This window comes from Desmodus rotundus, chromosome 3, assembly GCF_022682495.2.
Source record: "Desmodus rotundus isolate HL8 chromosome 3, HLdesRot8A.1, whole genome shotgun sequence".
NCBI lineage: Eukaryota > Metazoa > Chordata > Mammalia > Chiroptera > Phyllostomidae > Desmodus > Desmodus rotundus.
The window spans coordinates 159,721,094-159,734,371 of NC_071389.1; the positions used below are offsets into that span (position 1 = coordinate 159,721,094).

General features: G+C 38.8%; 2 protein-coding genes across 5 annotated transcripts in view; both read left to right on the forward strand.

Annotated features, from left to right (window-relative positions):
* Positions 1–8,393, forward strand: part of YAF2 (YY1 associated factor 2) — an 89,884-nt gene extending 81,491 nt beyond the window's left edge. For all 3 annotated transcript variants that reach the window (XM_045184124.3, XM_024575399.4, XM_053921611.2), the window contains one exon: positions 119–8,393. In XM_045184124.3, coding sequence (XP_045040059.1) covers positions 119–356 — 238 coding nt within the window. In that variant the 3' untranslated portion in view covers positions 357–8,393. The remainder of the gene's footprint in view (positions 1–118) is intronic.
* A 1,695-nt stretch (positions 8,394–10,088) lies between these two features.
* Positions 10,089–13,278, forward strand: part of GXYLT1 (glucoside xylosyltransferase 1) — a 47,576-nt gene continuing 44,386 nt past the window's right edge. Inside the window, exon 1 of one of the 2 annotated variants that reach the window (XM_053921613.1) lies at positions 10,089–10,445. In XM_053921613.1, the coding sequence (XP_053777588.1) occupies positions 10,225–10,445 (221 nt within the window). In that variant the 5' untranslated portion in view covers positions 10,089–10,224. The remainder of the gene's footprint in view (positions 10,446–13,278) is intronic. The other variant, XM_053921615.1, reaches the window with a different exon arrangement.

Genomic DNA, 13,278 nt, shown 5'->3' on the forward strand with positions numbered 1-13,278 from the left:
ATAAAAAAAGTAGATGTATTCATTTTGTTAAGAGTATTTTTATCTAATTTATTCATTATATGTACAGAAAGTTGACAGAAAAGCCAGTTTAAAATTCTATCATCTTTTGTATGTTCAGGCCAAGATTGAAAAATGTGGATCGGAGTAGTGCGCAGCATTTGGAAGTTACCGTTGGAGACCTGACAGTGATTATTACAGACTTTAAGGAGAAAACGAAGTCCCCGCCTGCATCTAGTGCTGCTTCCGGAGATCAGCACAGTCAGAGTGGCTCTAGCTCTGATAACACAGAGAGGGGAATGTCCAGGTCGTCTTCACCCAGGGGAGAAGCCTCATCACTGAATGGAGAATCTCATTAAAGTTTATTTTCTCCAGTTTCTTAGTCACTTCTGTCAGACCATGCAAGTACACAGATTATGCCAATATTACCACATTTTCATGACAACCGTACTCATGCACAATCCATAATTTTGCGTTTTACATAAAATAGAAATTTGTTAGAATTTGTTAGATTTTATTGCAATCTGTGCCTACCAGACATTTCCAGACTTTAACATTTTGGTCTCCACAGTTAAAGGTGCCATGAAAATGTGTTTGAATTATTCATTATTGCAGTGTTATTGGTAAGTCTATTTTCACTTTTAGTTTAGTGAATTCTAACACATAAATCTTGAATTCTCTACTATTGGCATGTAACGAATTTAAATTTTTATAACATAGTGCAAGCTGCCTAAATATGTATTATTTGAGAATTGTGAAACAAATAGTTATATGTATACAAGTCAAAGATCAACTTAATCAACTATTGCTGCAACAAGATTTTCTTAATGGTTATCCTCTTAATACACCTGCTGGTACTTGGTGTGGTTAAATAGGAAAATTGTTATTAAATAAAGAATTTGTATGAACCATTGCCAATGTTTTTGACACATTTTACTAAATTATTATTCCTGAATTATATTTCTGGTTTTATCTTTTCTTTTTTTTTTTTTTGTTTTTTTTTTGTTTTGTTTTTTTTCCTTATCTTTCAAAACATTCATTTATTGTAATGTTTACTCTCAGATAAGTAAACAATAAAACATTGATTATTTAGCTTTATAGTTCAGGTTTAGTGCTATTGTCATTGAACACTGGTATTTTCTGTATTATATAAAAAATTAAAATTCAAATAATTATAAGCATTTGGCCAATGCAGAAGAGAAAAGAAACCTGCCATATTTTAAAAGCTGTAATTTTGAAAAAGCTTTAACTTAATAGTTCTATCACTGTTTCCTTGCCCCAAACTTTATCCAGGGTTATAGAGGTATGAATCTAATTAATACAGAAATGGGAACTGTTGCACAGAACTGGGGAAACAATAGTCTTAAAATCAGTTTAATTGGCTTCTTATTAAGTGTAACAATTCTTATGAAAATCATAGTGCCCTCCTTACAGACACATCTGCCAGTTTATGCATTTCTCAGTATCTCCAAGTGAAAAGTATTTACAGCCCCACTTACTATTATGCAAAGTTATGAATAAAATATTTTTATGACTACAGATTTTGCATTTTTGTTTACAACTAATAAAGTGTTTTATGTTATATTTTAAAATCAAACCTAGAAACCACACAGTACTTCCTAAATTCTTCTAGGGTCTCCTGCTTTTTCTTAGCCATTTGCTTAATATATAGCCACTTGTAGGAGACTTCTGCAATATAAATGAACTTAAAAACATAAGTTGGATACGAAATGTCACATAAAGACATGATAGCATTTCAAGAAAAAAATAAAGCTGTAGACCCTGACCGTTGTGATATTTGGTGGTTTCATGTGGCAATGTACTTTTGTTTAATTGCAGTACTTTTTACAGGCACAATGGTACTGTCTTATTTGTAAGATGTAGTTGTGAAAAACAGTTAATTGCATACAGTAAAAGTCTGTGATTAAAGCATTTATATACCTCATTCTTTAGTGTTATTAAATGACAAATTAAAATTTGTTTTTATTATAAGATACTTTCAATGAAACCTCAACTAACTGGTTATGTTCTTTTAAAACATGAAGTCTTTTTGTCTTAATTTTTTCATGTGTTTCAAATATTTTTTATGTACTTATTTTTAGACACAGCAAAAATTACAAGTAATAGTTATAGGGAAAATATCCTAAATTTTAAGTCAAAACTATGCTTTAGAGGTACTGGATCTTCTGATGATGCTCAAATACTTTCAGGATGTATTTTCAGTGGACTGCAAAAGAGACAAATGGGACAGAAGGTGGGATTATACCTGAATGTGGGGTGGGGGCACAGTCGTCATTCTGTATTACTGTATTCCCATGTAGCAGGGGAATTAAGAGTACTAACTGGTGTCTGGTGTTTGAATCCCTGTTGTAGAAGCTAACTGAGCCTGAGGAAATCACTCAAGGTCACTTCCCATCTGTTAAACAGGGTGATGATAATCATATCTAACTCATAGGATTGTTGGGAGGATTAAATGCCAGTCATATCAAATTCTTAAAATTACCTGACACTTACTGGATGCTCAGTAAATGTGAGCCTTTACGGTCTTAATCAGTAAAATACCATTACAAAAATACAAAAATCATTTCTATGCCCTCTTGGATGACCGAAAGGAATGGTGTTCTATAGGTTACACTGAGTTTTCCACATCAGATGTTTGATCTGATCCCAGAGCAGCCATCTTTCCATAATTAAAGCATGCGATGGTATGTACTATGAGACGGGAGAAATGAATTGAGTTTGCTAGTTTAAAATTTTGTTTTCCTTCCATTAGTCATAATTATCTTACTTGCCTTCACTTCACCCTACCTCAAACATTTCCAAATGAGGAAGCAGTTCCAAATCCCATAAATACTTACACAGAATATTAAAATATGCAAAAAGATTCAGAGCCTGGTTTTAGGGTACATTTTTAGTTCTGTTTCATCAATTTACTCTGTGATTTTAGTAGTGAGTTCTTTTAACCAAATTCCAAATGAAAAGAGAATTTGGATGCTTTTCAGAGTTTATTACCATATTTTGATATGAGTAAGTGAAGATACAATTTAAGGCATACAAGAGTACATACTCTTAAAGCCTTTTGTAAAACAGTAGAAGTAGTTGACTTAATAAAGCTTTTATTTTTTTCAAATGCTTTCCTAAAGTTATAGTGATGGTAGTAGACAGTGAAAACATTAAAAAGGAAGAAAAACTTCAGCTTTTCTAAGTTGATTGCATATTGCCTTTCTTTTTGATAAAAATCCTTACTGCCTAAAAATAATGTAGTTTTTGCGTATTATATGCATTAATGCTGACAGGGGTGTCCAACCTTTTGATGTCCCTGGGCCACACATTAAATACACAAACACTATCAAAAACTGATGAGCAAAAGAAAACGTTTTAAGGAAATTTCTGATTTTGCGTTGGGCCACATTCTTAGCTATCCTGGGCTGCATGCAGGCCACAGGTTGGACACCCATTAGTTTCCATTTAGGCCATTTTTTACTTATTTTCTTGGTGTGCAACTTACTTCTTCTCCAGAGTCTTTTAAAGACCTGATGTAGGAAATGGGAAATTGACAACTTGTGCTTTGAAAATTAAGAGGAAAAAGAAAAGTTTGTGTAAGGATAAGGATAACCATAAAATGATACTTTGACTTACTAGCATTGCCCCTCCCACCCTACCCCTTTAATTACAAGCACCTTCAGTTGTCTGTAACACGTGTAGATAATTGAAATGTAGAAAAGTTATCAGTGACAAATAGCTAAGCAGAATCAGGAGGTTACAGAATACAGGACGTGACTGATCACTCTGTGAAAGCGGAAGTGAAACAATGCCTTCTCCGGGTGTTGATGAAAAATAAGCCCCACTAATACCAAAGGCAAGGAAAATAGGAATGGGAAAGAAATGAGGGAAGAAAAAGGGGAAAACAAAGCACAAATAGTAGCAGAAATTAGGAAATGGGGCTTTGGGATGCAATCTGGATAATAGAGAAAAATCACTAGGAATGGAGAGACAGCATGTTTGTCTCAGAGTATTGAAAAAGTATGATATATTCATAATGATTCAATCCTTGACGTTCCCGTTGTTTAGACTTCACTAGGGCAGCAGTATGTGTAATAACTTTAGGATGATTTTCTTCAAAACCAGGTCATTTAAAAAAGCTGCCGTAGAGAAATTTTACCTTGAATTGCATTAACACTTTACTTTCCTGAATGCACATCCCCACTGGCCCAGGTAATGTAAACACTATGTTTTTAATATGACATTGTATTTAGCCAGGGAAGAATATTCCTGCCTTTATGGAATAAGCTAATTCTGGAGCATATGAAATGCTGTGATAAGAACTTCTATGGAAAAATCAAGTATAGCTCTGAAAGGTTTCAATGCTGTGGGACAAGTTTCATGTTTTGAATCCTTTTCTGGCGGTGGTCCTAGCACCTTACCCCCCTCCTCTCCGACCTCCCCCTCCCTCCACCCCACTCCCATCCCTGCCCCTTGCCATCAGTAGGAACTGTAGACTATAGTTATCATTGTAATATTTTCAGTGTTTTTCTGATCTAGATTTTCATTACATCGGCATTATTCAACTCTGAACATTGAGTATTTGTGTACTAGGCACTAGGCTAGGGGTTGGGTACAAAGAGTACAAAGATATGGAACTCGTATGAGGGGAGAGAGATGTAAATTATCACAGTGCCATCAATTCATTAATGCAAATATCTACAATACAGAGGTAGCAGTGAGGAGGGCGTGCTTGTTGTGCTTTCGTGTTCATTGTGGCCTAAGTACCCACTGCAAGTGCACACCGAGAATGTTAGGGTCTCATCTTGATAGTTGCAGATGGAAATGTTGGGTGTTGCAAGTAGTTTCAGCCAGCACCATTTCATTTTACAGCTCGGGTTTTGCAGTTTAAAACTTGAAGCCATGTAATGTGACATTTTCTTGAACAAAATTTTAAAAAATCAGTGAACAGCGGAATGAGGTCTGTGGTTCCCTTTTTGTGAAGATTATTGAGGGAACATTACATCACTCAGAATCCAAATGAGGGATTTTGTTTAGACCTATTTCAGGAAAAGTTTTACTTCTGAGAAATCAATTTGCCTTTTCCTTATGGACAATGCAAATCATTAATTGATTGCCCTCAGTTTTTGCTTTATTCATGAGAAATCTCAGATTAAAATTAAACTTAATGATTACGTAGGACTCAACTGCCTGCATGTCTATATTCTAACTTGTTAATTATTTTTCCTAGATTCAGATTTTTATCTACTTATAGTCTCCCCTGTGTTCTTACAAAGTTCCTCAAATCTCTTCTGTAAATAAGGCTAAATAGTAATATTTTTTTAAAAAGCTAAACAAACTGCTTTATTTCAGGGTGTGAGGATAAGCCCCAACAGGAGCTTTCTGGGGCAAGGAGCCAGTAAAGTAGTGCCTCTCCAGCTGGAATTTCTGATCAGTGGCAATAAGATACAAGTTTGGCAGGTCTTGAGATTACACCTTGGTTTATCGCTGCTGACCTTGGAAGTAGGGAGTTGGGATGAAAGCTACCATACCATCTTTATACTTCCATCAACTCAGCAAGAAGAATTTAGAAACCAACCTGGGTACCAAGATTTATTTAGACTTTTTTATATGGATTATTTTCACTATTCTCTTTTTAATTCATAATAGCAATGAAATGAGCCTATGTTTACTTGGGAGTCAGCAAGGTTGAGAAGAGCTGGGATACTGTTTAAAACCAGTTTGAGAGAAAAATACTCCTAAGGGACAAAACACTAGTGAAAGCATTTTTTAAAAAAAGGAAAGCAGTCTTGAGTTCAGGAACGGAGTGGCTTGGCCTTAGGCCTAAGAGGTAGTTTTTGATCTTTGATAATAAAAGTAAATTTAAAAAATAACGCCCTGTGTTTCCAGTACAGGATAACTTAAGGGACACTTAATTAGAGCAAAAAAATTTTTTTACTTTATTAAAAATAAAATATAGAGCCCTGGTTGGTGTGGCTCAGTGGATTGAGTGCCGGTCTGCAAACCAAAGGGTCCCTGGTTCGATTCCCAGTCAGGGCACATGCCTGGATTTTGAGCCAGGTCCCCAGTTTGGGGTACAAGAGAGGTAACCACACAGTGATGTTTCCCTCTCTTCCTCCCTCCGTACCCTTCTGTCTAAAAATAAAAATACAGAAATGTAAAGAAACCAAACATACGTATTACAGGACTGTCTAGTGGTGTAATTTCTGTATAGAAAGGAAGATGGATAACAAGAATTTTGATTGTTTTCAGCTAAGCACTGGACTTCTGAAGTGTGATGGTATTAGAATTCTTAAATTATTTTAAGACTTCAATTTTTGGGAACCTGGGTTAGAATTTGTGCATATGTATTTGAATTCTGATTTTCCCCATGACTGTACTTCCCTACAAACCTAGCTTTTAATGTACTGACAGCATTTATTTTAAAATCATAATCTATTGTCGTAATGGGAATGAAGATTAAACCAGGAAGAAATACAGAGGTGGTCCACAGGATAGTTCTTACTCTCTACCCCAGCCTCCCCATACTCTTCCCTCCCTCGTGGATGTAAACACCAGCTAAATTTGGGGATCATGTAGGAGCTAAGGTGTCCCCATTCATTGGTTTTCTACTACCACTTTTTCTAATCTTGTGTTTTATAGCTGAGTATTTTTACTCTCTTCCTACTCTGATCCTACCCTTTCCTAAATTTGCTGGTCTGAATGAACACTTAAAATGAAACACTTATTTAAACTGGCTACATTATTTTCCAACTTTTTCCTCCAGTCCAACAAGGTTTCTCAGAAATGGACTGTGGAAAACGGAGAAATTTCAATAGAGGCCTACTGGAGGAGAGAATAATTTGTAGTTTCAGTCTGGGTTTCTGGGTCTCCATGCTGTATAACTAATCCGTCCTGTATTTCTCCGATTGTAAAATTTTGTTTCAACCTCTCAACAGGTTTTCATAAACATTGATTTTTTTCCTTTATTTGCATCACTCAGTTTAGCATTTATTTGTTCATATAGCATGATATAATGGAGAAAACAAACATGGATTTTGTATCCTCAGATTTTTATTCAAATTATGGATCTTCATTTTTAATGTGGTTAATGAACTTCTCTGAATTTCAGGTTCTTTGTTGTTTAAAAGAATAAAATGTCTCCTACTTCATATACATGTTATAAGGATAAATTAGATTATGCATAAACCTTTATAGAGAGGAAGTTATATAAAAAAGTTTTTGAAGTTTAGTCTGAAAAGGTACAGAATTTTCCTTTTCCCCAGTAGAATGACTTTTTTTGAGAATCAAGTAATCAAATGTAGACAGAGGTGGGAAGGAAATACTGAGTAGGAGCCAAAGTTTGCTCTAGAGTGACTTAGAGAAGAAATAAAAAAATAATAAACACTCATTGAATGTCTATTATATAGCCAATAGGTACTAGGAGGTGTAAGAAAAATCAAGATTAATCTTTTGAATATGATTATTGAGATTTGGATTATCCTGGATCTGAGAGTTTTCCAGATCCTGAAAAGATTTCTATCTCCATAATTTAAACAACAGTTACTGCTATTTTTTAAAATTTCTTTTTGTCTCCCTAAATTTACTTTTTTGACAGGATGAAAGGAAGATCAAAATTGATTAAAAATTTGGAGATAGCCAACCTATCATTAGAGAATTAAGAGGATGGTCTAGATATAAAAAAATAGATTTAGGAATACATACATATACAGAGTAAATGAAAAAAATACCTACCTGTTATGATACGAAAATAATATAATTTTAGGAATGTGAAAATACAATGTGAATCCTAAAAATGATCAGAAGGGCATGCACACACAGCTCCTTACCTTCCAAGAGAACCACTAAGACAGTGTGGGTAGTGCAAAGATCACTTCTATTTTTGGAATACCTTATATACTTTTTCAACGGAATTTCCTTTTTAATCAAAGGATTAAAAGGAACCTAAAGGAATGATATGGTCCAGGATCCTGATGTCAAGCAAATGGATGATTATTTTTCTGGATATGCTCTCTCCATAATGTTTTGCAGAAATGAAAATTGCCATTCCAGTATTTTAACAATCTGTGGGTCATTAAGTTATTCTTTATTTTCACTACATTTAGTTTCTTTGTTGAAAGAGAAGATGACTGTAGTTAGCATCTCTTTATATTAAGCATCCTTTATTTGAGTACTGATTCTTAATCTAGTTTCTTGGTACAGTATCTTTAGTTTTCTACCTCAATATCAATTTTCCATTCTTATACTTTGTATATCCTTACGTTTATCTTTATTTCTCTAAGAATTGTAAGGTGTAGTGGAAGGATAACTTAATATTGTCATCGTTTTTATCTGCCCGTCCCCTGTGACGGCAGTATACTCTAGCCCCTTGTCTGGCATGTAGAATATATTCAATAAATGTTTATTGAATGAATAAGTGTGTTTTCTTTCTATTCACACATCTTGATAGAATGCTAGTTTTTCATTTTTTGTCAGGTAAGGCAAGACATTTTATTTTTATAAAGGAAGAAACAGGCATAAATTTGTTTAGTGACTTCCCCATGGTCGCAGAGCCAGCACTTTCTTGGTGTAGGGATTTCAAATGGAGAGTTGGTAAATTACATGGCGCTGCCCCACTTTGTTTCTCACGGCCAAACTCTTAAAGCTACACATGCAATTTGAACAGTAACAGCATGATTTTTCTCCCTGAAATTGTGTGTGTGTAGCTTCCTTTCCCTCACTATTGGGCACTGTAGATGCTTTCTGGCCCCAGTCTCAATCTCTGTCCCAGCCTTCACACTGCAGCCAGAATCTGCTCCCTAAAAGGCAGATGTGATCATGTTACTTCCTTATTGAAAAAAAACCTTCAATGGTTCACCATTGTCTGCCAGATTAAGTTCAAACTCCTTGGCATACTAAAGGCACTCAGGCATCTGGCCTCTTCAACTTCTACAGTCTTATCACTGATCATATCCTCTCTTGCATTCACTTAGCTGCTGGTATCACTTAGCTGCGGGTATCGAACTTCTCACAGTTCCCCCGAACACAAGAGCGTATTTCATCCATCTCCCAGCATGGAATTACTTCCCTTAATCCCCGCCACGCCCCCCTTCCCTTCTCCAATCCTCCTCAAGACTCTAGAGCCAGCAAGCTATAAAGTTTCTCTTGACCACACCCAGAGAGAACTGATTGCTCCTTTGTGTGTGTACCCACACCTTTACAGGCTTACATCCTAATGTCTGAATTGCACTTCCAAGTATCCACTGTGCCACCCCACACTTCAAAAAGGCGTCTTTATACCCCAAGGTACTCACTCACACAGTGCTTGGCACATAGTGTTGCTCTAATAAATGTTCCATAAGTGAATTAACTGTTAATATGGTTGAGGAAGAGGGAGAAGAAATGCACAGCTGATGAGAAAGCTCTGTAGGAAGAACACGAAATTGTTTTGGAGGTGGAAATGGGTTGCGAGGAAGGTAAAAAAGATGTAAAGAGGCCCTCAACTTTACAGGCACTTACAGCCGCCTTAAGGAGGCAAAATAAGTATTCCCAACAGTATTACAAGATAATTAATTAGGTATCCGGGTAAAATGGCTCGTACAGACAGTATTATAGAAACTCTGAGGCTGGGTATGTCCCGGCTGAAGACGAAGGAGCTGAAAAATGGCTTAATCATGTGCTTTCTAACGTTGAAGCGTTTCATGTGCGTTAGGCAATTTAATCTTTACAACCCCACTACGATGAGGATATTGTGTCCATTTACAGACGAAGAAACAGGCTCAGAGAATTTAGGTTGCTCAGCATCACCAACTACCAAGTAGAAGAACCGTCATTTGAATTTGGGTCCGCTGTCTCCAACGCCTTCCAACGCCCGGTTCATTGCGCCCCGCGTCTCCCGCGCAGTTCGGAGTGCGGGGCTCCCGAGTCAGCGTCTTCCCGCGACGCGGCGACACCCGCGCCCCGCCCTCACTCCCGGATCGGGCCCCCGCGCGCCCGGCCCTCTCGCGGGTAGTGCGCCGGCGCGTCCGGCCGCTGCCCGCCCTCCCGGGAGGGGCCCGCGACGCGGACTGCGGCGGCAGAGGCCGCGGGGGCGAAGTTGGTGGGCGGGCGGCGCTAGGCCGCGGCGGAGGAGGGACTTGTTGCGCCCGCGGCTGCGCGGTGCGGCTCCCTCCGCCCTAGTTCGGCAGGGCGGGCGCGGCAGAGGCGGCGGCGGCGGAGAAGGAGGCGGAGGTGCTGAGCGGCGCGATGCGGCGCTACCTGCGCATCGTGGTGCTGTGCCTGGCCTGCGGCTTCTGCTCGCTCCTCTACGCCTTCAGCCAGCTCGCCGTGTCGCTGGAGGAAGGAGCCGGCGGCAGTGGCGGGAAGCCTCAGGCCGGAGTGGCTTCCTGGATCGCGGGCGGTGGACGCGGAGCCGCGAGAGGGGCGGGCGACGCGGGCGCCTCGGCGCATCCTGGCCGGCGGGACAGGTACAGGCAGTTTCCTGCGTGGCGGGAGCCGAGGCCGGGGTTGGGAGCGCGGGAGCGCGGGGTCGCAGGGCTCGGCCCGGCCCGGGCTGCTGGCCGGCGCGTCCCGCGCCTCCCGCTTCTTTGCCGCGTCTCCGACCCCTTCTCTGTTTTCCCTCCTCCTCGTAATCCCGGGGCGTGAGCCCGGCGCTGCTGCAGCCTGGGAGCACCCCACGCGTTTATGTTTGCCTTCTAACGCATTCCTTACACGCCTTTTACAGCAGAGAAAATTAATTTTCAACTTTTAATTGGCAGTTGAGTTTTAAAAAAGGATTCTTTCAAAATTAGAGGTGCCCCCAAAAGCCTTCTTGCTGTCTGACTACTGAGAATTCCCTCTTGTTTCCATGGCGTTCAAGTTGAGCTATTTAAACATCGGGCTGGTGCCCTAGTTCAATTTTTTTTTTTTTTACCCCGTCCTGAATGAGGCGTCTAGTTTATGTGTGTTAACACTTAAACTTGTCATTATTACTTGATTAATTAAATCTGGACAGAACATTTATGAGGATTGTGAATTTCTCTTTAGGAAACAGATCTATTCTGAAACTTACAACAAGTTAAGAAAGGTGAGCGACGCTTAACATGCTCACGTCTTTTGTGAAACGGGACAGAGGCATTCTTTAAAAATTGGTATTAAAAAGCAGCAGAATGACTTAAGTGGATTTACACACATCACTGCCAGAGTTGGAATCAACATGCGATTTAAATAGAGAAAAGAATGTAACGCGTTATGAATGCTTAACAAAATCGGAGGGTCTCCACTTCCTCGAAAATAGACTCTCTTTGTGGGCACCTCTCTGGGAACGCTTCCTCAGTAAGTGGGGAAGGCTGCTTTGATATTGAAAGTACGGGATTGGTGGGAGAAGGGAGCATAGTCATCTGTGGGCTGTTTAACGTTATTTGGAGAGGTGATGGTCATTCCCAAAATGAAAGGGGGACGTTTGGGCAGAGGAGCATGGAAATTGTCATGCTTGTATACTATGATTTGATTACAGTCAGGCGAATTCCTGCAACATCAGGACGATTCTAAAAGCGGAACTACTTCCAGAGCCAGGTTTGTCAACTCTCAGTTATTTGTCCTGGGAGAGGCAGTGACTGAAGAACTGAATGAGGTCCTGAAAAATTCTCATGAAAAGCAGCGGCTTTTGGTTTATTCTGTTATTATGAAGCATTGAAAATTGTGGAAAGTAAATTATTTTTTATTAGCTAGAATTACAAAGAAGCAACATTTTAATCAAAACATTGAATTAAATTTACTAGGGTATTAGCTTTTCAATTTGAGAGAGTAACTTTCATTTTTAGCTGTGTCTCACATATACTTTATTTTGTGACTGATTTTTATAAATTGTATTTGCTTGAGCAGCTAATTTTAACAAAATGTCTTTATTTGACATTTAGAAAATAAGCACCTCCTTCTTAATAGATAATTTATAGAGCCATTATTGCAATCTTAAGTTTGATGTGTCAGGGTAGAGTCCATTAAAATGCTGTTACATAACAGGTACTCTGAGCAGCACAACTCTTCATGTTAAAAGGGGCATACATCTAAGTTAAAACTAAAGGTGTAACAGAAAAGAAACTAGTCTTTGCAAACATGTAGCGAAGTACTTGTGCATGTATAAGGAGAAGTTTGGGCAGAGGAACAACAGGGGGAGGCTGGATTGTCATGTTGTTACCCTAGGACTTGATTAAGGTTAGGATAATTCCTGAGACCTCAGGACTCTTCATTTTAGATACGATCATTTATAAAACATTGCTTTAGAGTTCTCAGTAGAGTTCAGGTAACTTCTTTGGCTCCTGTGGGAAATGGAGTAGGTATCCTTAACCTCTCTCCTGTGTTTAAATCGTTTGACCAAGGTTCCTAGGGCATCTGTCATTGAGTCAGGATAAGAAGCATATCTTTGCTCTCCAGGTGCTTTCTGTAAAGCCCTGTGATAGGAATCTAGTCTGCAGTGTTTCACAGTGTTTCATCAGTGGAGAATGGGGCTACGAGGCAAACAGCATCTCCCTTTTTTCACTAGGATTTGATTATCATGCTTCGTTTGTTTGTTTGTCTTTGAAGCCATCTTACCTGAAAGATTAAGACTATTGTTTCTTGCTTTTATTTAACACATGAGATCTAGGGTTCTCTGTACCCAGCAGGTTGCATTGGGCAACTCTTAAAGAAATCATTAGTTGCATGGAATTCCATGACAACAAAATACTTGGAAAAGGTCCTTCCAAGGTCTCAGAGTAAAAACTATAAAATGATGGGAACACATTGTTTTTAGTGAAATCTATTATTAATTAGTGCATTCCGTGTGAATCCATTATTTTGGTATTTAGGAAATGCAGGTCTTAGAGTCAGACAAACCCGTGTTCTCATTCTGACTCTGCTGTGAAACCTTGACTACTTCTATTTCAGTTTTCTCACCTGAAAACTGTGGGTAATACTTACCTCATTTAATTTGTGATAGTCAGAATTCTTAGTTGCCAGTGATCAAAATCTAATAAAAAACTCACTTAAGCAAAACAGTTATTTATGAGCTTGTATGGGTCACTGGAAGAAAAGAATTGAAGGACAAATGCCCAGACATCAGCATGGACCTCAAGAACTGGGGATTCGCATTCTCATGGCGTCTTTCCATTCCCTGCAGCGTTTGTTCTTTAATCTCAAATAGAAAATTTGGGAACAATATTCAATCTTGCACGTGTCACTTGCACATCCCTGGTGGAGAGAATAACGTGGTTGGTGTTGGGGAGGAGTGATGCCTCAAAGGAGCAAATGCTGGGTGGGGGTTCTCCCTCATAGACTCTTAAG